Source organism: Polyodon spathula, chromosome 15 (assembly GCF_017654505.1).
Source record: "Polyodon spathula isolate WHYD16114869_AA chromosome 15, ASM1765450v1, whole genome shotgun sequence".
NCBI lineage: Eukaryota > Metazoa > Chordata > Actinopteri > Acipenseriformes > Polyodontidae > Polyodon > Polyodon spathula.
In genome coordinates, this window is record NC_054548.1 from 3,177,395 (window position 1) to 3,205,000 (window position 27,606).

The following is a 27,606-nucleotide window of genomic DNA, read 5'->3' on the forward strand; positions in this document are numbered from 1 at the left end:
AGAGGCAGTCAGTCTGTTCCAGGCTGCTGCTGAGAGAAGAGCCCGACTGTGTGAGTGAGCAGTCGTATTGAGGTATTGTGTGAGGGTGTGTTTTTCAATGTTTGTGGCAGGTAAATGGTTTAGCCGTCCTGCGTGATAGTTAGGTTCCTGTTTATGTTTAGTGAGTGCTCCAAATAGGAGCTAGGTGTTTGTTTTGTGTTTATTTCATTTTGTGTTTATTAAAAATGCGCGTGAGCGCTGTTTCAGTACAATCCTGTGTGTTGGGTCGTGATTCAGAAGGGAGAAGAACCCGTGAGAGCCTCTGTGGCGAGCAAAAAGTTGACAATATATATTTCAAAACGCTGAGTGTAAATTCATTTTTTATAGACATTGACTGGCCTTTTTTCGTGTTTTATGAGAAGCTTGATTAGTCGCAGTATATAGCTAACAAGCTCAGGTGTGTCTTGTTAAACCCATGGTAAAACCAGGAATGGATTAAATTGTTGCACACCTTGGAATATACCTCATTTCTGATGATTGATAATTAAATCTACAAGTCAGAATAAAATAAAGTATTAAGTAAAGGTTGTTTTATAATACTTTTTAGTTCACAACTCTCTTAAAACAAGTTACTATGTGTAATTAGAGGACCCTGGAATCTTGGTGCACAGATTCCTAGCTTCTGCATAGTGGGTGTAACATCTTGCAGGACACTATTTAATAGAGATTATGTTAATATTGTCTTAAGCTATTGTTCTTTGATAGTAGAAAAGTTCATCCTTAAATCCTAGAAAGGAGAGACATGTTTCACAGAATGGAAACCTGTAATGCTGTACGTATTCCAGCTGGAGAGGCTGTGATCGAAGATAGTCTGCTCCTGCGTTATTGTTACAATAAAGCTTTAAATGGCTGAATGACACTGACCTTTTTTTGAAGCACTTTTATGTGATATAGAGGTGAACTGAAGCTCAAGGATGACAAATGTCCCCAAAAGCTGCACGGCGGTAAGTGATTTGTTGAGTCAATCTGGTGGCATTAATCGCGCACTGTAGGTCTGCACACACTACTTCCTCTAGCAGTAATCTTGCACTAAGACGTTCTGGGCACCCAAGATAACAGCAGACACGTAGAAACAGGAGCTGCATGACATTGTTGCTTTTATTGATAAGAGGTTTTGTCCTTTGGAGGCTCTATCTTTCTATGGCATGCATACACGGTATCTGACGTGGCTCTCTCATTCTCCCTTTCATGTGCAATGTGTCTTTGGGAAATGATAACGCTTTCATGCTCCACCAAAAAAAAATACATTTAGGGTTTATCTAAATAAGTAGTGTCCATACATGACAGCATATTGTACTGTACATTTAAAACATGTCCAGAAACAAATCAAGGTTAAGCTCCACTTTGTATTGGGAGGCTGTGACGCACACCTCTATAATTGTATAGGTGGGGTTCTGTGCTACAGTGGAATAACCCACATAGTTTAGGTTCTTAAGAAATGCAGATCTATGTTAACAGAACTGGAAAAACCTACCTTCTAAAAGAAAAAAAGCAGCTTGTTCCGTTTTCTTAATGCTATAAAATCTGCATTTGCACACAATTTCCAGCTGTAGAAAAGTGAGAACTGTAATGTGTAATACTCAGCAGTCATCAACACACATTCCTCTCTTGAAACATAACAAGACATGCCAGGATTCTGTACTGGTTCAACCAAAACATTAGAAAGAGCTGCCACAACACTGCCAAAAGGGTAATCCCACAGAGGCAGAAACGGCCTGGTTTGACAAGCTGAGTCTGCAAGGAGTTTCAGTTGTTCTGAAGGGATATGTGACTATCCCTTACAGCCAGCTCTTAGGGTGTGGAATTCCAGTCGCTCTCTAACATGCCTTGGAAAAGTTTACCATGGCATTATTGCACTTTTGCCATGCTTTTCCCCATGGTTATATATGTGTTTACCCTGGTTTGCCATGTTTATTAATATGCCTCTCTGGGATTTACCATGCTTTCATTGTGCTTTATTACACTTTGCTGTACTTTTACTGTGGGAAATGGATCTGGGATGGTCTGTAAAGGATGCAAAAGTACCAACAGAGCATATATTATCTAATAGAGTCTGTCAGGTAAGTTGTCTAGCCAACTTCACTTAACCTGACCTGCAACAGGATCAACTTTGATATACTGCCAGGGCTGCCACTGTGTGACATCACGTCTACACGCAAGCCTTTGCTACATGCTGCTGTTACAGTGTTACTCTTTTATTGGGCCAGCTAATGTAAATGTACAGCTTGAAATGACATTTAAATTCTGAAAGCACAAGCAGTCTGGCCCTATTTCTATACTCTTTCCTACTCGTGGATAAAACATTAAAATCAACTCTTATTTTGAAATAAGACTCTTCGTGTTATACTACATGCAGTACAATAGACTAATAGCTTAGTTTCAATAGCAGGGTCATTCTTTTTGTGGATGTAAACAGCACTGGATCACATGAATATTTTTTGTATTGCTTCACATTTTAATTTGTTACAGCTTTTCAGTTCTGCCTCTTCAGAGCTCTCCCTTGGGGAAAAATGCTGCTTTTCTACTCTTTTGATATGAGACAAACAGTGTTTCTATTCAGCTGTTGCAGTGGTATCAGCTACAGACTATAGGGCCATGGCAAGCTGTGGCGGTGATGCTCCTAGTTCAGTATCTCACTGTCCAGTGTTTGGTGTCTCCACCTGCCATAAGGTTTCATTGCTCTGTGCTCACTGGCTTCCTACAATGATAGTGTCAAATGACTTTACATTTAGCAAGTTTAAAACATAAATAACCAGGTCAGCCCTTTTCTATTTAAAACCTTGCTTTGCTTGTGCTGGCCAAAAAAAAAAGACAGAAACCCCACACCTGCATGGAATAAAGCTGTGCCCCAGGCAACATGATGATTATCATCTTCCCTCCCCCTCTCTTCAGGGCTACAGAACGGATTATAAAAGGTGAAACACTCCCTTGTCGAAATGCTGCATGCAATCGTGTTGCTGTAAACAGGGAGCGGGAGAGGGAGGCAGTCTTTCTTATTCCAGGGCACGTCTTCATGTCCTTAAGTGTTTAAATTGAACCAGTTATTCCTCTAGCCACACACTGTATCTAATCATTTTAAATATACCTGGCCCAGCTATATTTATTAAACCTGTGGTAGGTTGGCTCCTCCGGTACTGGAATTGCCAACCATTTGCAAAACGGACTCTGAAAACAGCAAATAGATTTGATTTGAAAGTTCCTTTCCCCAGGCTGCTGTGCAGGGCAGTAGGGCAGTAGAGCAATCTCCAGCTGTCCTATACTTGCTCTTCTCTTCTGTCTACCTCTGGGCATTGTGAATCAGTGATGACGTACAGTAGCTTGTGCACTTTGTTCTCTTCAATGTCAGTTTCCTGGAAAAGCAAAGTGAAGAAATACAGTTCATGAAATCGTACAGTATGTGTACAATACCGACGTGCCATTTATGTTTGTACTGTAACTCTAGGTACTAATAATGGGTTAAGACTTCTGCTACCAGAGCAGTCTTATCATAAGCCTGCACAAAATGGGGGTGGGGTGACAGCTTTTGAGTGCTGAAAAGCATATGGCCGGTGTATCTAAGGCTCCTTTTTAAAACCTTTTCCTTCTGTGTTGCTTTCCATTTCCCTGCCTGGCTACGTGAACAGATGCTCATTTTGAAAGCCTCGCTGCCAACTACATCTAGTCAGAAAAACAACATAAAAACAATATCCCAATTAATACCATTTCATAACGGTGATATTCAAGTGCCTTCACGGATGGGTTGTCATAAGTTAATTACAGCCACCCCGGGAATTAGCAGCGTCAGGCCTCCACAAATCGCTTAGCAACCAATCCTCTTGTTTCATTAAACAGTGTAGCAAGCTAGCTCTTTAAACAAGCTGTGTTTCGGTATGGGGCTGGAGAGCAAGTAGAAAAAGCATGGTGCTGCTGGCTGTTACACAAGATAGGAACACTGTGCTTCTACTGCAGAAATCCTCAAGAAGAGGACCTGAAAAACTACTGCAATAACACAAAGCTCATTGCTTACTTATCCCAGCTCAATGATTGCTTGCTACAGTACTTCTGTAACATAATCAGTGTTAATGGAGTGAATTGAACCCTGAAGTAGAAAGGTCTGTCAGCAGAATACTGGTCCTAGTCTATCAGCAGTATACTGGTCCTAGTCTATCAGCAGTATACTGGTCCTAACCCTTGCAGGATGGCTACCCCTCTGCTGCATATCAGCATCACAATGTGACTGTTCACACAGGTCTGCCAGGCTTGTGTGTTGTGTTACAGGGGAGCCTGTTTGCATCTCTTAATATCCTGCAGATCTCATCCTTTGTCTTGTCTGACCTTGGCAGCGACTCGCAAGGTGACAGAGGGCTGTAATTGAAAGCACACAGGGGCTCAGGGTAAATCTCATCTGCTGCTTAGTGGCTGGCACAGCCTCAGCAGTCCCGAGAGCGACTGGCAGACTCACGGTCTAGTGAACTCTGCAGTAAGTCTGTCTGCTCTGCGAATGCAGCCTGGCTCCTTTAGCGTGGAGGACAAGTTTATGGACTGTGAACCTGGAGACTTGGGTTCCATCCTTAGTCACTAAATTCTCAGTATTGTGTTAAGGACACTGATGTGTCTTACGCCTGTAATGTGGAATTTAAATTCAGTAGTTGAAGACCAAGGCAGCTATACTGAAGTGGTTTTCCTGTATACTCACTTCACAAGTAAACTGTTACTATATAAAGAAAACCTGGTGTCCTGCAATGCACGCTACAGTAAACCAATTCAACTCGCAAGTACTAAAAAGCAGACAGTGTGAATTATTCAAACTAAAGTTAAACTAAAATGCATTTGCCTATAGTAAAAACCTGATCTGCATACTGCATTTTATTTGCCCTTGGAATACAAATAGGTTCCTCATTTGTATGTATGTATTTATTTACTGGTGCTTATGAAACAGACAGTCGCACTGGCTACCAGGAGAGCTTCCCCTCACAGACCTGCAAACGACTCCAAGGTAAACCGTGAACTGAGAGAGTCTCCTGGGTAAAACTGGGGCAAACCAACACCCCTTGGGACAGTAAAGTTCCCTACTCTCACCTTACAAGAACCAGCGTCTCTGTGGCTGGGGATGAGGAGGACCTGGGAGGCTCTCAGTCAGCTGCATGGTGTTTACCCTGCATGTGCCTCTCATCCTGACCTGGGAACCCCCTCACACTCCCCTGGCAGCATGTAGGGCCAGCCAGTCGTGCCAGACTGTTGGAAAGGTTTTGTGAAGTGGACTCTCTTCATTTGTCTCGTGGTCTGTAGCGAGGCCTCCAAAGGTTAAACTGCATGGAATGTCATCATTCATTTGTGTGTGTATCGATTCCATCCCCTTTCTCTTCCCTTGTAGCAGGCATTTCACAGTTTCCTTCTATAGTTCCATACTTCTAAACACCACAGTGTGCATCCTCTCTGCCTTACCTGCTTGGGGGGGAAAAAACCCACCCTGAACCTAAATCACCAGCAAATCAACTGACACGCCACACAGCGGCACGTACTGCTTTTATTGTGTCAGCTTCAGGCTCAACTCCTGTTATACTGCCCTAGAAATACATTCATAAATAAATAAAAACACAATAAAATAAAATAAAACCTCAATTTAGCATGTTCTGGCAGAGCTTGTTCACTATTGTAAGGAATGACCCCTGGGCCAGACAGTGACTCTCTAATAATTAGGTGCGATGACTCTGCTGTTGTGTGTGAATGTGTGCCTACCTCGACCACTGTTAATCCAAAGGGCGCCACACTGCGTATTGTTATTTGAAGAGGGGTCTGAACATTTCTTGTCAAGGCTGGTTTCCATAGAGGTTCGCAATTACTTTTCACCACTTGTTCATCCGTACCACAGTCCTACAGCGGTAGCTGTTTTAAGAGAGGTATAATATACTATACATACTCATTTAGGGCCAAAAAACTGAAAAACAAAAAACAGCCGAATGTTTAACTGCTTTATAGTTTGTTCCTTTTGTTTACTTTGTTTTTGTATAATTTCTGGAATATTTAGTTTTCTTCCTCTCCAGACAAACTGTAACAAAGTAACAATATTATAAAACAGAAGCGAAAACTTTTTTTTTTTTTTAATAACCAAAGCTTTATAATATAATATATATTATATATATATATATATATATATATATATATATATATATAATATGTGTGTAATAACACTGTAGATTCTAAATGTACACACCCAAGGGGTAGAGCCACTGTACAGCTAGAGTACCGGCACTTACAAACACAGCCAGCCGGGAGCACTGTACACTGCTCATGATTCATTTAAATCAGGGGTGAAACACATGCTCTCTTAATGGATTTGCAAGTGTTTTTCAACCCTGTTAGGAGAGTGCAGTGAGGCAGCGCTCCTCCCCTCCCTCCTTGAAGCATTCCTCAGCGCTCTGTTAACGCGTGCTCTTGGTACTGTCTGCAGCAAGGGGAGGCTATATACTGGAAACGCTGTTATATTCTGGGCAAATATTGGGCAAACTGCGTGTATTAAACCTTTAAAGTTAAACCAAATATTATAACCAATAGAGAAGTTTAAAAGAAAGAAAAATAAAGATATTACCTTTGATTTGCGCTACATATTGTAGAGGTTTGGGTTAGAGACTGGTTGCGCGATTCAGGAAGCACGTCTTCGACCTGTGGCGCACATAGCGGGAGTGGAAAGGGAGGCTTGAGGACTGATGTAATTCTACTCGCTCATCCTTGACTTGGTATCTACTCTGTTTAGTGACGACAACGGAAACTCGCAATCTGGCCATGTCTATACTTAGACTAAACATATTTCTAAACAGTTTCCTCCTTCTTACCCCACATTCTCACAAACTGACGAGCCGACCTGATGGTAGGGTTATGTGGATATATATGCACACACACAAACTGAAATGTAGGAATCAGAATATGGTTAGACTGTAACGCACACTGAAAATAATAATAATAATAATAATAATAATAATAATAATAATAATAATAATAATAATAATAACCAGTAGAGTACTGGGGAATGTGCAGAAGGTAGAATGTATTTATTTAAGACATGTCATACAATTCCACATAGCGCGGGACTGCACAGTATTTTTCTACCACAGTATTATTTTAAATAATATTTAAATATTCCCCTGGCAATGTCCTTTTTTTTTGCCAAGTGTGATACTTTTTTTTCTATTTGTTTTTATTTTTCACGGTTTATTTCGGAAAGCACTGTATGGTATGTACACTGGAACTGTAAGAAATAAAACGTGTTTAAGAAAAAAATCTCAACAAACGATAAACACATTATAGAATATAGACTATAGGCCTGTACGTTACCCTATAATGTTAATTGTGTTTATGTTTTGTGCGTCTAAAGTTGGCTATATTATCAAACAATTAAAATAAACACTAAACTATTTATAAATATTATGTTGCATATCCTAATACCTACCTAACCGTATATGTATGTATGCATGTATGCATGCTGCAATGCTTGGGAAGAAAAAATACGAGTTTTAAAAACAACACGCATTTGTTTACCTTGCTTTTGTTTCTTTGAAGTCTTTCCGTTGTCTCCGTGTTTATTTAATGATACATTAACAGGCTCAGGACCTCGCTGCAATAGGCCTCGACCTGACGGACCTGCTCCAGACTCAACCGCTCTCTCCAAGCGTGTATGGCCTCCTTGGCATCCCTTGAAGAGATCAGAAAGGGTTTATCCGAAGAGTACTTATCACCCTGGGTCATATTGAGCACAAAGTTTTCAATGGCTGGTAAGAGGGTGAGGTTGGAGAAGCGGAACAGACTCTGCAATTGCTTAACGGGATGCAATACGAGGTCCTCGTAGCGGAGACTAAGGTAATTCCGCGTCACCCATCGGGGTGCACTCCTGATGAGCAGAAGGTCTTTAAGCCAGCTTTCGCAAATCACCTCCATGGCGCTGGACACGTAACTGTCAGCGCGCTGCGACCTGTTGGGCACCGCCAGCCGCTTGTGTTTGTCCGAGCGCTGCTTGCTCCTCAGCACCTGGATGCTCTCTCGCACCAGCGCCTGTTTCGATTTGAGCCTTGAGTTGTGCACTGCCCGGGGGTCCCGGAACAGCTGAATGACCTGCAGGTTCAGAGAGGGGTCCTGCATCAGGGGCACGAGAACCCCGAGGTCCAGAACGCGCACGTCTTTGATGACGACGACGGGGTACTTTCTGCACTCTCGTTCCAGAGACTTGATGTCCCTCGCCGGACACTTCTGGCAAGCCGACTCGTTTATCAAGCCAATTTCGTCCTTTTTGTACGCGGAGCACAGAGGCTCCGAACAGATCACCTTGTTTTTTTTCCAGCCGAATATGCTCGCAGTGGTGAGGTTTGGGGTCGCCATGTACAGTTTTAAGACGGAGAAGTCGCATCGGAAAAGCGAGCCGAGCATGTCTCGCAGTGCCCCTTGCAGGCTCTCCGCGTCCCCGGGGTACAGGGTTTGCCACATGTGCCACATCGGCTCGTACAAATAAAACACATCGGGATGCTGGTTGAATAATTCCCCTAAAAAAGAAGAGCCTGTCCTCCAGGTAGCATGCAAATAAATGAACGTTTTCGTCTTGCCTCCGTTGCCCTTTTCCTCCGCCACACCGGTTTCGTTGCTGGCTTTCTCTTCTATATTCCACAACCCCATAGAGTTCTCCAAATCTGGGCACCTCTGCTTCTGCAGTCCAGGTTGAAAGCGGGGGTCCGTTTTACTGTAATCCAGCACGTAGGGGATCAACAGAAGCACTACAGAGTACCCGATGATTAAAATCAAGTACTTTTTCTGCAGTCTCATCATTTCCTTTGCCGGTGAAGGGAGGACGCACGCATCAATGATTTAGCAGCGCTCTATATGAACAGAGAGCCTCTTACAGCAAACTTTTAGAGTTAAACAACAACTGGGCGTCAGTATCTTAGACACGCCCACGTCATTTCAAAATAAGAGCCAAGTGGCGACGCTGCGCAGTTCACATGGGCATATTACAAGAACCCCCACAATGATAATCATGATTTCCATTCGGTATGAAGGTGGGTTCATTGATTTGACAGCGGAAGAAATGGAAACAAAGTATTGCACCCACTATAATTAATGAGGAGGCACAACCAAAAAGGGTACTTATGTACATGGAAGCGTATGCATGCTGTTAGAAATGTTGTGTAATGCAGTTTTATATTCTGACCCATGCAGAATCTAAAATCAGTATGATAAACTTTTTTGTTTAAGGTACAAGCGCGTTCCAAAAACATGTTCCTACAAAACACAAATGAGAAGAATGAGAAGGACTGCTATATTAGGCGTCAATGTGAATCTCATTGTATAAAAACTCGTGAAGAGAAGGAGACGGGAGTCCCAGTCACGCCGACAGCAAGTTCTACAGTGAAGTTGTGTTTTGTCTGAAGAGTCTTAGGCAGTGCGACGTACGTCTAATAAAGTTCAACTCACGTGCATGTCCAAAACAGTTCTGTTTGAAAAACAGTTTATAGGACTGTTTATATAGGGATTCATTTTCATTTAGGCCAATGTGCCACCTATATCATCACCCACCGCAGAGTGTATAAAAGAAGGTGCACTTGTGTTCTTGCGCTGTTTGATGTTGTGGGTCAAGTCTACTGAATGGCACTTTTGTACTTCAGAAAGCCTATTTGCGTTATTGTAATAAACGGTGCTTTTGTTTGTAAGATAGTAGATGCATTGTAATGAATGAAAGTGCGTCATCCATCATGGATTGATCTGCCCTCCTTTGTCCCCTGTCATTATTTCTTTGTCCCCTGTCATTATCTTCAGGTAATTAAGCGAATCAGTAAAACTGTATTCCAGTACAGTGCAACAAAGTAACCGTGTATAACCAAAGCAACTAATACACAGTTAGGGTTGTTACTTTCGTCACGCAACAAACCTAAAGGCTGAGTTTGGTGCTGCACATTGACCTCAGAAAACATTATATATATATATATATATATATATATATATATATATATATATATATATATATATATATATATATATATATAATATAAAATACACAAGAGCGTGGTATTGCAACGTTATTGATTACACTGCACAGACAAAGAGGATCAATAATACCACTGTCAGTAACATTTAATTGTCAATTATCTTCTATTTTAAATGAATACATTATTGTTCCATGTTATCAATCAATCTGAATTTCTAAAGAATGTTGATGCTGAAATTATAACAGAAATGCTCTTTCACTATTTGTGTGACTTTTAGACTTTCCTGCAGAGTGCTTTGCAGTGTGTGAGTCTGGGAACATGCCTACTAGTTTTTCTGAACTCGTCACAGCATGTAAAGGTCTCTGGATATGTAACTCTCTTGATCTCTGTTTTTTTTCCTTTGGTAACAGAAGTTATTATTTGAAGCGCTTTTTTTTGGAGCGTCGCTGGCTTTTTGATGTTTTTGTGACCTCTCGTGCTTACCACAAGCACCATGCTTGCTCCCCTGAACCACCGTCTTGCATACTTTACAGAAAGTATGCCTTTCCAACGTTACTTAGAATTATGTGAGAGTATGTTGTTCCCCAAGAACCTTGACATTTGCATGTATATTTGCATTCAAATATATATATATATATATATATATATATATATATATATATATATATATATATATATAAGCAATGCTCTGAATGCATGCCTGCCACAGAGAACTCGGTCCTAAACCTTGCTTTCTACAGACGGGGACTGCAGTATGCAGTAACCACAGACCCTACATGACTTTTTGCAGAAATTAAAGGTTTGCTGACATAAAGGGGTTTAACAGTAAGGTCTTTAGCAAAATACGGGAGAGTTCCGGCGAATAAGGGAGAGTTGACAGGTGTGGAAATGAGGAATGCGTTGGATTATACTGTATTCAAATCGACTAATGCTCAGTATAGAGGCACCGTGGTTGTCCGGGTCTGGTTTTGATCTTGTTCCTGTTTTTTTTTTTTTTTTTTTTTTTTTTTTATCTTTGTCCTTTATATTTTTTGTGTCCTATTAAATGTATTGTGTAAACTGTCCATATGGAAAGATCCTTCTGTGTTTATGCTGTGGGGTTTAACCCATACACTGGGACTGCTTGCCATCTACAGCAGTGCTTCTACTAGACTGGGACTGCATCTGTGTAGATGCACTGCAGTGTATTTACTACAGACCCTACATTGACTTTTGAAGTGCCAGAAAGTGAAAGTTTTGCTGACATAAAGGGGTTCTACTAGACTGTCTAGTGGATTCTTTAGTGCAAAATACGGGAGCAGTGCTTCTACTAGACTGCCATAAGTGCAGATTCAATGCAGTGCTTCTACTAGACTGCCATCTAGTGAGATTCAATGCAGTGCTTCTACTAGACTGCCATCTGTGCAGATTCAATGCAGTGCTTCTACTAGACTGCCATCTAGTGCAGATTCAATGCAGTGCTTCTACTAGACTGCCATCTAGTGCAGATTCAATGCAGTGCTTCTACTAGACTGCCATCTAGTGCAGATTCAATGCAGTGCTTCTACTAGACTGCCATCTAGTGCAGATTCAATGCAGTGCTTCTACTTGCCATCTAGTGCAGATTCAATTTGTGCTTCTACTAGACTTTAGTGCCTTCTACTAGACTGCCATCTAGTGTAGATTCAATGCAGTGCTTCTACTAGACTGCCATCTAGTGCAGATTCAATGCAGTGCTTCTACTAGACTGCCATCTAGTGCAGATTCAATGCAGTGCTTCTACTAGACTGCCATCTAGTGCAGATTTAACCCATACACTGGTGACTGACTGCCTGCAACAGATAGACTGCCATCTAGTGCAGATTCAATGCAGTGCTTCTACTAGACTGTCATCTAGTGCAGATTCAATGCAGTGCTTCTACTAGACTGCCATCTAGTGCAGATTCAATCCTTCTGATAGACTGCCATCTAGTGCAGATTCAATGCAGTGCTTCTACTAGACTGCCATCTAAGATTCAATGCAGTGCTTCTACTAGACTGCCGTCTAGTGCAGATTCAATGCAGTGCTTCTACTAGACTGCCATCTAGTGCAGATTCAATGCAGTGCTTCTACTAGACTGCCATCTAGTGCAGATTCAATGCAGTGCTTCTACTAGACTGCCATCTAGTGCAGATTCAATGCAGTGCTTCTACTAGACTGCCATCTAGTGCAGATTCAATGCAGTGCTTCTACTAGACTGCCATCTAGTGCAGATTCAATGCAGTGCTTCTACTAGACTGCCATCTAGTGCAGATTCAATGCAGTGCTTCTACTAGACTGCCATCTAGTGCAGATTCAATGCAGTGCTTCTACTAGACTGCCATATAGTGCAGATTCAATGCAGTGCTTCTACTAGACTGTCATCTAGTGCAGATTCAATGCAGTGCTTCTACTAGACTGCCATCTAGTGCAGATTCAATGCAGTGCTTCTGCTAGACTGCCATCTAGTGCAGATTCAATGCAGTGCTTCTGCTAGACTGCCATCTAGTGCAGATTCAATGCAGTGTGCTTCTACTAGACTGCCATCTAGTGCAGATTCAATGCAATGCTTCTACTAGACTGCCATCTAGTGCAGATTCAATGCAGTGCTTCTACTAGACTGCCATCTAGTGCAGATTCAATGCAGTACATACTTAGAACTAAAAGTTAATATAACAATTAGCTAAATGTTAAATAAGTAACAACAACCACCTTGCTGTATAAGAGAATGACATATACATGCTGTTTGCTGTCAGGAACTGCTTCACTGAAGCTCTGTCTTTGCAATATATTGTACTGTTATGATTGATTTTTATCTTCTTATTTAACTATTGTATTTTATTTATGTATTTGTAGAATTTGTTTTAAATAAATTGTTGATTGTTTTGTACAGCGCCTTGAGACACCTTGGTGTGAGAGGCTGTATAATAAATTAAAGTTGTTGTTGTTGTTGTTAGAGTTCATGAGAAGCTCCTGGTTCACTCCAATCTGGTCAAAGCAGAGAGCTGCAAAAGGCTCCTCTTCCGAACACGGAGGGGACAAAGCTAACATTTTCAATGCATGCATACAAATAGAGAAAGAGATGTCAGACTGTTACGATACTCAAGTACACATTATCGTTTTTTGGATTCTTACACTGATAGCAGGAAATGTTTTTTTTTTATCTCTCATCCTGTCGTTCCTCAGGCGTGCTTCAAAGTATAGCTACTGTTGTCTCTATAATGGGATCTTCACAGCAGCTTGAGTTTTATCCTGTGCCACGTCTGCTGCGTCTCGCAGGTTCTCACCTACTCTTTTTATTCAGTCTTATTTATTTTCTGTTCACTCTGCACACACTCTTAACTCAGGGGAGACGTTAGGAGGACAAAGATGTTATAAACTCCTATTGGTTTATGTTCGAGCACTGGACGAGCTGTAAGTAAGTCCATATAACCTTTATTTAATCAGAAAGAAAGACACTCAAGACTCAGTCATTTTAAGTTTTACGAATCAGAGCAATGCTCTTTGGTTTTATTAAAATGCTTTTAATATTGGAAAGGTAGGTTGATCAGACCACCAAATTCCAACACATGCAGTCTACAAGCACCCACTTCTATATTTCAGTTTCATTCAATATAACACTCTCTTAAAACCAAAACATAGTTTCAAAACCTTATAGCAATACAACCAATACATGTAAGATATAACACTGTTAGTAATATGCTTACCTCCTGTTATAAGGAAAAGTAGCGTGAACAAAGGAATCAGTCTGGTGGAGATCTGCAAGTGATGGACCACTTCACCCTGTCAAGCATAGGTCTTGAATGTGGTGCCCCTTTGCGAAAAGTGTGAGTTTTTATAGGATTCGTCTCCATAGGAATACATGGAGAATCTTTATCAAGTCTAATTCTTATCTCTTTGGCACACAACAGCCTAAAAATTTAGAGCCTGTGCCAACCAGGTTCCACTCTGGTTGGCTCAGCGAACACGACAGTAGGCTCTCGAATCTATTGTCTCGCATCACAGGTGTGAGTCGCCATGGGCTTGACTTCGTACCTACAAGACACTTGTACACGCTTAGTAGGGACACCTTCCTCACATTCTAATTTTCCCAGATGCGCCCATTTTACTAAGTGACCCTTTCACAACTCATGCATTCAATCTTCTTAATATCTTTTTGGGTTTACATTTAAATGAGAGAAAGAAACACCTACAGAATTATTGCATTCAAACAAGATTCTACAGTGTTTAGCCAAATGACTGCATGCCGGAAAAAGTCTGGGCCCAGTCGCTGATGACTTGCTTTGGTACATATTACATGCACAATTAACAATTATGTTTTAATTTATGTGTCAGGGTTACTTCTGCACCATGTACAATAGTTCTGGATCTGTACACATTGTTACTATACACTTCTTTCTGCTCACACAAGGTCACTTTAGAAGGGATGCCATTCATCCATAATACAGTAGGGGGCCAAAACTCACTGTTTTTCATATTAGCAGGCACCCAACTTGTAGTTTGTTTATCATCATCAGTGGGTAAACTCAATACAACTGAATCTGAATCAGTTGATGAACCATGACCCTTAGCTACTGAGATTCTCCATACAAAGAGATTCAATGTTTTACTGACCAGCCTAGTTGATTCAACATTATTTGCGACACCTGCTTCTGGAAACCTGTGACAGATTATATTTGTGAGGTGAAAAAAAGAGAGGCCAGGTAGTGACAGTGGTCTGGAAAAGACTTTTATTCGTCACATTTTCTTTTTTCCTTTTTTGCAGACAGAGATGCGTTACAGCATACATGCAGTCCTGCTGTTTCCATCTGATTCTCCATCCAACATAAATTTTACAGAACGGCCAAGACTGAAGGAAGCAGGTAAATGCAATAATACGCAGTGTCTAAAACAGTTCAGGCAACCTTAAAGATCAGTGTGTTGAGTGTATCCCAGAGGTATAAATGTGTTCTCTGTTAAAGACAGTATACTGTATGTGGCTCTCCCACAGTCTCAATGTGACACATAGCCCCCCCCCCCCCCCCCCCCCCCCCCAGGTGCAGGGTTAGAGTGACTGAGATCAGGATCTAGACTTGTTCTTTTTCCTTATGTGTCGGACATTGTCTTTGGTGAGTCTGGACTCTAATAAGACCTTCCTAATATCAATTGGAAACGGTCAAAGTATCTACAGCAAGACAACAAATAGTATGTCATCACAGCAAAGCGAAATGCTAAACCAATCACTGAACTGGGATGCAGAACCAGGATCTTGCGTTTCCCAGGGCTTGGTTTTAAAGGCCACACTGTATCTTATCCTTCAGCCCAATATTGACAATATTTCTATTACTTTTTGATTTATGAGCCTCACAATTATTTATTTTCTTTCTTTTTCCAATATGAAGAAAAAAAAAGATGACTTTGGGGAAAATATCTGATGGAAGGAGAAGAAATATACATGGGTCCTTATCCAGACACTGCAGTAAGTCGCGTGAGGTTCAGTAAATCAATGCTTCCATTTACTATCCAGTACTCTCGTGGCAGTTTGAAAATAGCAAACATGCATTGAAAAGGTATTTGGTACCATACTGGTTCAGAGAAAACCCAGTTTGCATATTTTACTTCCAGGTAATCTTATTAGGGCATTTCACCTAGAAAGTGAAACTGTCTCAGCCCTTCAGCTGTTGCCATTAAACCACCACCCCTAATGACAGACATGCGGTGACATCAAATACACTGCAGAGGTGAAATGACCAAGGAAGTGAAATAGACTGCCTGAAAGTAAACTGCATGCCTTCTTCATACAGCATCTAAAATGAGCTGCTGTGTAGGTTTGCTGTGATGAGCTTCTTTTAAAACTGCATGCATGTGTGAATGAAATTGTGCAAAAGGTAAGATTTATGGCATTATTTAATTTGATATTACCACTTTAAAATGCAGCAGAGAAAGTAAAGTAGCGGATTGCAGAGTAATGCCAGTTGATTGTGAGCAATGCTGCATCTTGTGTCGGCGTTATGAGTGTAAAACCTGGTTCTATCTCAGGAGTGGTCAGAAAAGGTGAGTAGGAGAGGGACAGTGAGGAGCCTCTGAGCAGAGAGGATTCTGGAATACAGGTGGACAGAACTCCCCTTGATAACCAAGATCAGAGCAAGAAGACAGTGCAGGGATTGTGGAAAGGTTGGCTGTTTACCTCCATCCTGGTCTTCATGTAGATAGTTGTGATGTCTGCCCACCACGACCCTTTTGTAGCCTCCTGTTGTCTCTTGTATCCTAAGTGGCACTTGTGGTTTCTTTGCAGTTGGCGAGCCAGAAGCCCGTGCATGGCAGGGGCAGCATGTTGTCACTCAGTACTGCCCAAAGCCAAAGCGCCTCGTTTCAGTCACAGCCTGCATCTCCACTCTAACCTGGCGAATGTCTGGTAAGACGCTGCTCTGCTCTTTTTCTATCCAGAAGGCTGTAGTTCTAAAGCTGGTGCTCAAGTGACCCACCGAACCTTTTTCCAGGAAAGGCCCTTGAAGTGCAGCCTGCAGAAAACAGTCCCGTTCACAAAGAGACGCTTGTGCACTTTTTGTTTTCATAAAACATTAATGACAGTAAGAAACATAACCCTTTGGAATATAGAAATCCTATTTTGAAATCACACGGGGAGACAGCCCAGATTTCACATTGTTGTGTCTGAAACCAAAGACAAGCTTGAACAACATCCCTTTTGAAATCCCAGATTTTTTCTTAGTACCAAAGTTTAAAAATAAAAAAAAAAAAGTTCAATACAACAATCGAAAGTTGGATTTTTTGTTTCACACTGTGGCAGAGAAAAGGTAAAGGCAAATATAACAGTTCTTCTGATGATTACAGAGATGGAAAGAAGACTCCCATTGCATAGCAGTTTGATCCATTCCTGGCTTTACTGTAAGTCTAACAAGACACACCTGAGCTTGTTATCTTTACATTGTGGCTAATCAAGCTTGTAGTAAAACCTGGAATGGGAGAAACTGCTATGCAGTTGGAGTCTTATTTCCATCCCTGCTGAATTTCTGAATTGTCCTGCTTCATAGGAGCCCAATGTTATCTGTCTTCTGTGGGATTAGTATATGTTGGAAGAGGAGGACAAAACATCTTATCCCTTTTTAATCTTTTTAAATGGCATTCTACAGTAGTTGCCTTTCATTGTAGAAAAGTCGAATGCTAATAAACCCCATTAGACATTCCCTGGCTTTTACTCCTGTTAATCCGAGCCCTGCCTCTTTATACACGGTGCAGAACTGGATACAGTGCAATCTGTCATGTCCTTGTCTCCTTCGCAGGGACCAGCACTCACACATCACTGATCCTTTGCACACTCCTGATGAGAAATTCTATGTCACCGAAACCCAAGTGATACGAGAAACTCTGTGGTAAGCTAGTAAGGGTTCTGTGAGATTTTAGTTTGCCAAAAAATAAATAAAGAAATAATGAAATTTCAAATTCCATTTTAATGCAGGTTTGATCTAAACCTTGGTAAGGACACTGTAATTAGACAGCGCCTCTTACTTAATTGATAGATGTATTTTAGCACCCCATGCTTTAGACCAGTGGTTCTCAAACTGGGGGTTATATATACATGTATATGTACCAGAGAACCACATCTTTGCCTCTGTGAGCTGACAAGAGATTGCTGATTTGTCTCTAGATACATGACTGAAGTGTGTGATTGATAAATACAACCTGTAGCATTAGGTGTCTGTCAATTTACTTTGATTAGACATGTTTATAATTAAGGGGCTGTCGTTCACTTGAAACATACAGTTGAGTGGATTCTGGGATGGATCAGGGACAGGGTGTGGAATATGCTGCTGTCAGGTGTGTGGATTCTGGGATGAATCAGGGACAGGGTGTGGAATAAGCTGCTTCTTTGTTCCAGGTTGATGTCTGGAGTGAAGAATCTCTTCATCTTCCAGGTGCTGGATTGAAAGATTACTGTGAGGAATGACGTCGTGGTGACTCACTTGACCAGTGTAAGTTGGTAGAAAAGCTTCAATATTTTGGTGCTTGCTTATACAGTAGCTTACTGTTTGTCGAAGATTAACTCAAAGTATCACTGTTTTCAATCTTAATGAAAAGATTTGTGGGGGCAGTCAGGAAGTCGGTATGAGACTGCTTCCCGATTGGAAATGTCAGGAGTTTTCAGATCTGAGGCATGCTTTGCAACTACTGTGGCATCTCTTAAAACGATACACAGAAATGAAGCATTGTAGGAAAATATCCCCCCTCTTTATTTTTTATTTCTTATGCAAGTACTTATTGCAGATTGCATGCTAAATCTAACCCAGTCTGATTCAGGGTTGTTGCAAGATAAATGTGTTTTTATTTTATTTTTTTTAATTAGCACAGCAAGTCCAGAGGATCAGAGATGTTTAATTCCATTCCAAGCACACTCATCAGTTTAGTAAAACCTAAGTGTAGTGTTCTTGGGCCTCTTTACTCTTTGTGCATTATCCCCCACAAAAAAATGAGATCTGATGTGTTTACCAGCCTGTTTATTTCTTGCAGAATTGTTTGAGATCAGTCCTGGAGCACATAGCTGCATACGGACAGGCTGTCTTTAGGGTTCAGAAGTTCATTGATGAGGTTACGGGATACAGTGTAGAACCCCTCCCCCCAGAGTCCAGTAGCACAGCTAAGAGAGGCTCCGAGCCTCCTTTCAGAATCTACCAGGCGTTTGTGTGGTTGCTGTACAAGTACTTCATCGCTTTTAAAGAGGAGCTCACCAATATTGAAAGATGCATTGTCATTAAAGGTATTTGTTCTTTATATCACTCTGTTTTGGCATACTGGTGCTCATGTTAAAGTAATTGTAGCTTATCAAAGATCTTACTCATTTTGCAGTTGCATTAGCTACACGTCTGAAGTGTGCAGTTTTTAATGAGCTACATGTTAAAGTGAACATGCATTTCATTTTAAAACATGATGTCTGGTACTACTCTAGGTTAAAGAAAGCTCTGTTTGCAAGCCGTGCCTTCCAGGAAGCCTGTTTCTGCTTTACTTGCTTGTTCATTTCACCCCAGCAGGGTAAAAGCATGTTTTCCGAGTAGAGATTTACCAGGAATCTTGTTTTAAAATGAAAATACAAGTTTGCTGTAACATGCAGTTTCCTTCAAAACAGCACATTTAAGATCTTGGGTTTTCTTCATAGATTCTAAATGACAATATTAAAGGGCTTCAGGACACTGGAGGGTTTTCAGTGGACGCGTTATTTATTGTAGCTGTCACTCAACACGCTGCTTTTTCTTTTCTGATTGTGTAACAACGTGCTTGCTGGATTTTTTTTCATTTTTTTTTTTTTTTTACATTGATAAGACAATGTTTTCCTTTGTCCCCGTGCAGATGAAAGTGTCACCCTCACGGCAGTTCTGGAGAGGCTGACTCCACACCTGGCCCAGATCAAGGTTCTGCACAGGAGTAGCGGAGGTGCCCCCTGAAACTGCGAACGTCGTGCAAGCCTCCCGTCTGCTGAATACTCTCTACAAGGCCATCATTGAATATGACAGCATGGGGGGGCTTCAGAGCAAGCGGTAAGCAGCACCCGCGCACACAGCACAGCCTCGCAGCTTTCTATGAAGGGCTTTTACTTTCACACAAATTGTTTTTTTTAAAGTAATTGGAGATGACCAAATAGTGTCATACATTTCCCCTGCCATGCACGTCCATTCGTTTATCCAGATCTGAAAGGTGCAGGTTTGAAAGAAGCACTTGTCTTAGCACACGTGTATCTTCATTTAAAACATGATGTCTAATTCTGCTCTAGGTTAAAGTAACGCCTGTTTGCTTTTAGACCCTTATTCATCCTGGGTAATTTCACCACGAGTGTGACATTGTCCCACCCCTTCACTGGCTTCTTTCCTGTCAATAACCAGTCAGCTGTTTTTCTAGTTGACGTACATGCTTTCAGCCAGTAACATGTTTTGACCTGGAAATGACCCAGGAGTAGCAAATTGATCACCTAAGAATAAGGCATAAAAACTGAGAGGTTCCTTGAACCTAAAGCAGCACCAGATAACCTGTTTTGAAATGAAAATACATGCGTTCTAGAACACAGGTTTCCAAACTGCACACTGGAGACCTATTTAGCCAATGGAAGTACAAATCAGGTGAGATTGCTGAAAAGATTTGGTTAGCAGGCAGGTACATGTTTGAAAGAGCAGGGGTTCTGTTTAGATCACAGTGACAGGCCCATGGTATCCAATGGGTTCTGTTTAGATCACAGTGACAGGCCCATGGTATCCAATGGGTTCTGTTTAGATCACAGTGACAGGCCCATGGTATCCAATGGGTTCTGTTTAGATCACAGTGACAGGCCCATGGTAACCAGTGATTGTACACCAGAGTAACACTTTAAATGCAGACTGGACTTTAAATACATTTTAATGTGTTCCAAAGGTGTCCCTGCTTTTTTCCCTCTGGGTGGAAACAGTGAGGCCATACCTAGAGATTGTGGATGAGTGGATAGTTCACGGCAATCTGTTTGACCCAGCAAAAGAATTCATCATTCAAAGGTAGGAAGAGAGCAGCCAGCACAGCTTTAAGTGCTAATTGTCGATCTGGCTGTGTTTGTTTGCAGTACTAGCAGTTTGTAGCGTTTCCATTGCAGGAACAAGGATGTGCCTGTGAATCACAGAGATTTCTGGTATGCCACTCCACCCTGTACAGCGCGTCGGAGAGCGTGGAGAACGAGGAGAAGCTGAGTGACACAGCCAGCGGCAGCTCTGCCAGCGATCAGGCTGCTGTTGCTGCCAGCAGACAGCACACCATGGTCTCCTTCCTGAAACCCGTGCTCAAGCAGATCATCATGGCTGGCAAATCCATGCAACTGCTCAAGAACCTGGAGAGAAACGACAGCGGCCCACAGAAAACCCTCGGGGTAAACCAAAAAATCAGATAAAGAAAACAAAAACACCACATCTGATCTTGCCAAAGCTCATTCATGCCCCCTCTGCCAAACTATTTCTTTTTTTTTAGCTCTTATATTGGCTGGTTTCACAGATCATGGGACTAGCTTTCCTAAGGTAACATAGCTAGTCCAAGATGAGTCCTGATGTGAGTGAGGGAGCCCCATGTTAAAGTCCGGCAGGAAGCTCCAGTCTTGTTATTGAATCCCTCAATGGTCTGTTCAGCGGTGGATAGTGATGCGCACACAGTGTGGTAATACCAGCAGGTGGACAGCGATGCGCACACGGTGTGGTAGTACCAGCAGGTGGACAGCGATGCGCACGCGGTGTGGTAGTACCAGCAGGTGGACAGCGATGCGCACGCGGTGTGGTAGTACCAGCAGGTGGACAGCGATGCGCACGCGGTGTGGTAGTACCAGCAGGTGGACAGCGATGCGCACGCGGTGTGGTAGTACCAGCAGGTGGACAGCGATGCGCACGCGGTGTGGTAGTACCAGCAGGTGGACAGCGATGCGCACGCGGTGTGGTAGTACCAGCAGGTGGACAGCGATGCGCACGCGGTGTGGTAGTACCAGCAGGTGGACAGCGATGCGCACGCGGTGTGGTAGTACCAGCAGGTGGACAGCGATGCGCACGCGGTGTGGTAGTACCAGCAGGTGGACAGCGATGCGCACGCGGTGTGGTAGTACCAGCAGGTGGACAGCGATGCGCACGCGGTGTGGTAGTACCAGCAGGTGGACAGCGATGCGCACGCGGTGTGGTAGTACCAGCAGGTGGACAGCGATGCGCACGCGGTGTGGTAGTACCAGCAGGTGGACAGCGATGCGCACGCGGTGTGGTAGTACCAGCAGGTGGACAGCGATGCGCACGCGGTGTGGTAGTACCAGCAGGTGGACAGTGATGCGCACACGGTGTGGTAGTACCAGCAGGTGGACAGTGATGCGCACACGGTGTGGTAGTAACAGCAGGTGTTCACCACCAAGAGGGATTTGTTGATCCCCGAATCTGCAACAGCACTAAACACTATAAATAAAGTGAAAACCATCCCACAAAGAACAGCAGGATTGTTGATTTTAGCTTGACAGTATTGTATTATATTATTGTACAAGCTGCCTCATCCCAGGCTGGTGCAATTGACAAAAATAGTGATGCTGGTGTGGAACCATTATTAATGTGTGTGTGTCTGTGTGTGTGGGGGGTGGTGTTCTGTGTTGCAGATGCAGAGAGGAAGAGTCTGTACACTCTGTTTCTGGAGTCAGTGCAGTCACGGCTCTACTTGCACCCTCATTCTATCCTTCGCTGTTTCTCTAGGTCCCTTGGCCCGTAGACATAGTGATCAGCTCAGAGTGCCAGAAGAGATACAACCAGGTGTTTCTCCTCCTGCTGCAGATAAAATGGGCAAAGTACAGTCTCGACACGCAGAGATTCCATGGTCGGTATTTTAGAATTCTGCTGAGTTATTTGTGAGCCTGTGTTTCTCTCTTTTTTGTAACAAACTGAATCTTCTTTTTATGCATTTTGTTTCATCATTAGAACAAAATTTTGCCACCGAAAAGTCAGAAGGGGTTTTGTTTGAACAAGAGGCTGCTAAAGAACCTATCAATCAACAGATCCACAGGATGTGATTACTCCGGGTGAAACTCATGCATTTCGTCAACAGCCTGCACAACTACATCATGACCAGGGTGAGAGCTCCTTTCCACACTGCTGCCTGGTGCAGGGCTCACCAGCGTGAGTTGGGTTAGACACTGCTGCCTGGTGCAGGGCTCACCAGCGTGAGTTGGGTTAGACACTGCTGCCTGGTGCAGGGCTCACCAGCGTGAGTTGGGTTAGACACTGCTGCCTGGTGCAGGGCTCACCAGCGTGAGTTGGGTTAGACACTGCTGCCTGGTGCAGGGCTCACCAGCGTGAGCTGGGTTAGACACTGCTGCCTGGTGCAGGGCTCACCAGCGTGAGCTGGGTTAGACACTGCTGCCTGGTGCAGGGCTCACCAGCGTGAGCTGGGTTAGACACTGCTGCCTGGTGCAGGGCTCACCAGCGTGAGCTGGGTTAGACACTGCTGATTGGTGCAGGGCTCACCAGCGTGAGCTGGGTTAGACACTGCTGATTGGTGCAGGGCTCACCAGCGTGAGCTGGGTTAGACACTGCTGCCTGGTGCAGGGCTCACCAGCGTGAGCTGGGTTAGACACTGTTGCCTGGTGCAGGGCTCACCAGCGTGAGCTGGGTTAGACGCTGCTGCCTGGTGCAGGGCTCACCAGCGTGAGCTGGGTTAGACGCTGCTGCCTGGTGCAGGGCTCGCCAGTGCAAGCTGGGTTGGGCTTGTCAAACGGGACACAGCTGTTACAGAGCACCCTGCAAAGTTTAAACGCATTACGATGCCTTTGCTGTGTCCCGGGTTGTCTGCATCGCAATTATATTTATAAACATAAGCATTTTGAAATATGCAATCGTACATCACGGGTCATAAATACATTTCTCAGTGTTTGCTTTGGGAGCGTTTGCCAGGAGAAAACATAAAACAAATCTTTTCTAAGGGTGGCAGTGAAAAATTTTCTCCTGGAGAACATTTCTGAGTAAAAGCTCCCTAGTTGATTTATCTGTTATATTTGAATAATAATAATTAAAAAACAATATGTGGGGGAACCAAATCAATAAGTACTATATGGACATCCCGGAATGCAGTAAAGGTAAAGCTACACTTCATGCAGCTCAAACCGTTCAACACAGCAGGGGCTTCTGTTCATGCAAAGTGTTTTGAAACTTTGTCAAATTATAGACAGGAAAGGGTTTAGAATATCATTTTTTCTGTGAAGCAATTTGTTATTGAAACATGTTATTTATTTGATATTGAGACGAAACGTTTTTCTTTCTCAGATTTTGCACAGCACTGGCCTGGAGTTTCAGCATCAAGTGGAAGAAGCGAAAGATCTGGACCAGCTGATCAAAATCCATTACAGAGACCTGTCAACCATTCCTGACCACTGTCTCCTCAAAGAGAAGGTAGACTGGGAACAGCCCTGCATCTTAATGCAACTAAACCCATTCAAATCCATTACAGAGACCTGTCAACCATTCCTGACCACTGTCTCCTCAGAGAGAAGGTAGACTGGGAACAGCCCTGCATCTTAATGCAACTAAACCCATTCAAATCCATTACAGAGACCTGTCAACCATTCCTGACCGCTGTCTCCTCAAAGAGAAGGTAGACTGGGAACAGCCCTGCATCTTAATGCAACTAAACCCATTCAAATCCATTACAGAGACCTGTCAACCATTCCTGACCGCTGTCTCCTCAGAGAGAAGGTAGACTGGGAACAGCCCTGCATCTTAATGCAACTAAACCCATTCAAATCCATTACAGAGACCTCTCAACCATTCCTGACCGCTGTCTCCTCAGAGAGAAGGTAGACTGGGAACAGCCCTGCATCTTAATGCAACTAAACCCATTCAAATCCATTACAGAGACCTGTCAACCATTCCTGACCGCTGTCTCCTCAGAGAGAAGGTAGACTGGGAACAGCCCTGCATCTTAATGCAACTAAACCCATTCAAATCCATTACAGAGACCTGTCAACCATTCATGACCGCTGTCTCCTCAGAGAGAAGGTAGACTGGGAACAGCCCTGCATCTTAATGCAACTAAACCCATTCAAATCCATTACAGAGACCTGTCAACCATTCATGACCGCTGTCTCCTCAGAGAGAAGGTAGACTGGGAACAGCCCTGCATCTTAATGCAACTAAACCCATTCAAATCCATTACAGAGACCTGTCAACCATTCCTGACCGCTGTCTCCTCAGAGAGAAGGTAGACTGGGAACAGCCCTGCATCTTAATGCAACTAAACCCATTCAAATCCATTACAGAGACCTGTCAACCATTCCTGACCACTGTCTCCTCAAAGAGAAGGTAGACTGGGAACAGCCCTGCATCTTAATGCAACTAAACCCATTCAAATCCATTACAGAGACCTGTCAACCATTCCTGACCGCTGTCTCCTCAGAGAGAAGGTAGACTGGGAACAGCCCTGCATCTTAATGCAACTAAACCCATTCAAATCCATTACAGAGACCTGTCAACCATTCCTGACCGCTGTCTCCTCAAAGAGAAGGTAGACTGGGAACAGCCCTGCATCTTAATGCAACTAAACCCATTCAAATCCATTACAGAGACCTGTCAACCATTCCTGACCGCTGTCTCCTCAGAGAGAAGGTAGACTGGGAACAGCCCTGCATCTTAATGCAACTAAACCCATTCAAATCCATTACAGAGACCTCTCAACCATTCCTGACCGCTGTCTCCTCAGAGAGAAGGTAGACTGGGAACAGCCCTGCAACTTAATGCAACTAAACCCATTCAAATCCATTACAGAGACCTGTCAACCATTCCTGACCGCTGTCTCCTCAGAGAGAAGGTAGACCGGGAACAGCCCTGCATCTTAATGCAACTAAACCCATTCAAATCCATTACAGAGACCTCTCAACCATTCAAAACAGCAAACCCTGCCAATGCTTTATCATTGAAAGAGAAACACCTTCCTTACCACAGGCTCTATATGAATTCAGCCTCTGTCGTTGCCTTTCAGTTTCCTTGCTCGCTTGGTCACGATGATCTAAATAGTACCTGAGATAACGCCACTGTTTAGACAATGCAACAGAACTGGGATCCCACAGCACAGATAATTGGATTCTGATAAAATAATAATAATAATAACAAGGTCATAAAAATGAAGGGGAAAGGGGAAAAAAAAACAGAAACATACTGGAAGTGACTTCCTCTTCACAAAGGGACCTTTATGTACCAAGATGATGACAATCAAGCCTCTAGAATGCATGTAAACATGTGAAATGCCTGGGATTATTGTCCTGTTTTTAATGATTTACGCAACAGCGTTACTTAGGGCTGTCACCATTTAGATCAATTGAATAGACTCCTGAATGTGTTTAAAAACAAATACATCTGAAGACAGTAATTGACATGTGTTTTGATTGCAGGTCAGCTTTGTGAAGGAAGCAACAATGAAGGTCCTGAATGTCGTGTTGATGTTCTCAGGACGATGGCAGGCTGGCTTCGGGGCTTGGAAGTAAGCAACAAGATGAATGTGACAGCAGCATGTTTTTTGTGGGCTAGTGGCTGGGGTTTGTGGATTCGATGTCTTTAGGTTAAACCATCACCTCTGTCTGTCAGTGCAGTGGACAGAGAGGGAGGGAGAGAGGATTGTGGAAGCCGGCTGGTTGGAGTGTACAGTCTGGTGCAGGGCAACTGCAACTAACTCTAGCAAATTGGACATAGAAGGGAAATGGTAACTGGGGTTCTTGGGGTGTGTCTACATTGCATGAAAACAAGGTTTTGATTGTATGTACTGTATTTGCTAGATTTTTCAATATTTTCAGGCAGATTGCTTTAATATTTATTTTCAGGGGTGGAAATATGACTCCTGTTGCATAGCAGTTTCACCCATTCCAGGCTTTACTGCAAGCTTGATTAGCCACAGTTTATAGGTGTCTTATTAAACTCTATAGTAAAACCAGGAATGGATCAAACTGCTATGCAATGGGAGTCTTATTTTCATCCCTGATTTTATATATTAAAAAATCCCCTTCTGTAAATTAATCTGTAATTTTACAGAAGGACTGCCCCATGATAACTACTTCAGTAATGGCAGTGTCTTTATCCCACAGTTACCTTTACTCTGCAGTGTTGAAGCAGTTCATAGAGAATACTACAAAGCCCAGGAAGAAGAGCTGCTGAATAAAGCTGCTTGTGCTTCCTCAGTTTGAGTTGCACAAACCGTGTAACAGCAGTTTTCAGAATCAGTTCGCATTATGGTTGTAGTCCCTGTGTTTCTAGGATTGAGTCCATTGACAAGATGGAGTCTGATTTCAAAAACTGTCACATGTTCCTTGTGACGATACTCAACACAACTGTCTGCAGAGGCTCCTTCCCACACTGTGAGTGAATTTCATACAGCATGTGGCTGTTTTCTTTACTATGCCAAGTTAGAGGGCCATAGCAGTTAAACACACACTAACACACACACACATTTGCACTTGATACATTTTAAGTTTTATAGTGTAAAATATTTTAAAGCTGGTCTTATGTATAAGATACAACGATCATTAACGTGGACTATTTCATTAAAAGGCTAAACTTTGGGGGTTGGGGGATCCAGTTTACAGATCGTAGCTCATGTGTGAATTGTGTAACTTTAACCTTTGAAGACCCAGGATTCTTTTCTCTTGTGTTTCCCAGTGGAGTCCTTAGCCCTGTCACTGATGGCAGGGTTTGAGCAGTGCTGAAGAAGAGCTACAGTGGACCTCTGAACCATTCACTTCAATTTACATCACAGCATTTCCAGTTGCAGTGCTAATTACGAGATCCAGCTGGTCTTTGGATCAGAACTGATGGGAAGCCGAGAAAAACAACAAGCGTCTTCTTTCATTCTTGCAGAACCTTGTGAAGATGAAAACTAACTGGCTCCAGTATAATAAAATAATAAAAAGCATTTGCTGTAAGAGTGCAAGAGAAGGACTGCTTGTGAATGGAAAGCCTGAAGCCCCTCCCTCGTCTCTGATAATCACAGTCTGGGGACGCTGAAGACAATAATGAAACAGGGTTACTGGAACGAGACAGTGATGTAAATAAACGAGTGTGCTTTGTTTTCAGAACAGTTTTTTTTTGTATGTTGTGTTGTACTTTTGCTGAAACCCATTGTTTATTG

The 27,606-nt window shown here is 42.8% G+C and overlaps 1 protein-coding gene and 1 pseudogene across 1 annotated transcript; one reads left to right on the top strand and one right to left on the bottom strand.

Annotated features, from left to right (window-relative positions):
- Window positions 1-661: 661 nt before the first annotated feature.
- LOC121327943 (carbohydrate sulfotransferase 7-like) lies at window positions 662-8,922 on the bottom strand. The gene is made up of 2 exons (XM_041272307.1): window positions 7,555-8,922; window positions 662-3,389 (listed from the first exon to the last, which is right to left on the bottom strand). Exon 1 carries the CDS (start codon window positions 8,827-8,829, stop codon window positions 7,600-7,602), a length of 1,230 nt encoding a protein of 409 aa, XP_041128241.1. The 5' UTR covers window positions 8,830-8,922; the 3' UTR covers window positions 662-3,389; window positions 7,555-7,599.
- Window positions 8,923-9,037: 115 nt separating this feature from the next.
- On the top strand, window positions 9,038-27,190 carry LOC121327487 (annotated as a pseudogene).
- Window positions 27,191-27,606: the final 416 nt, after the last annotated feature.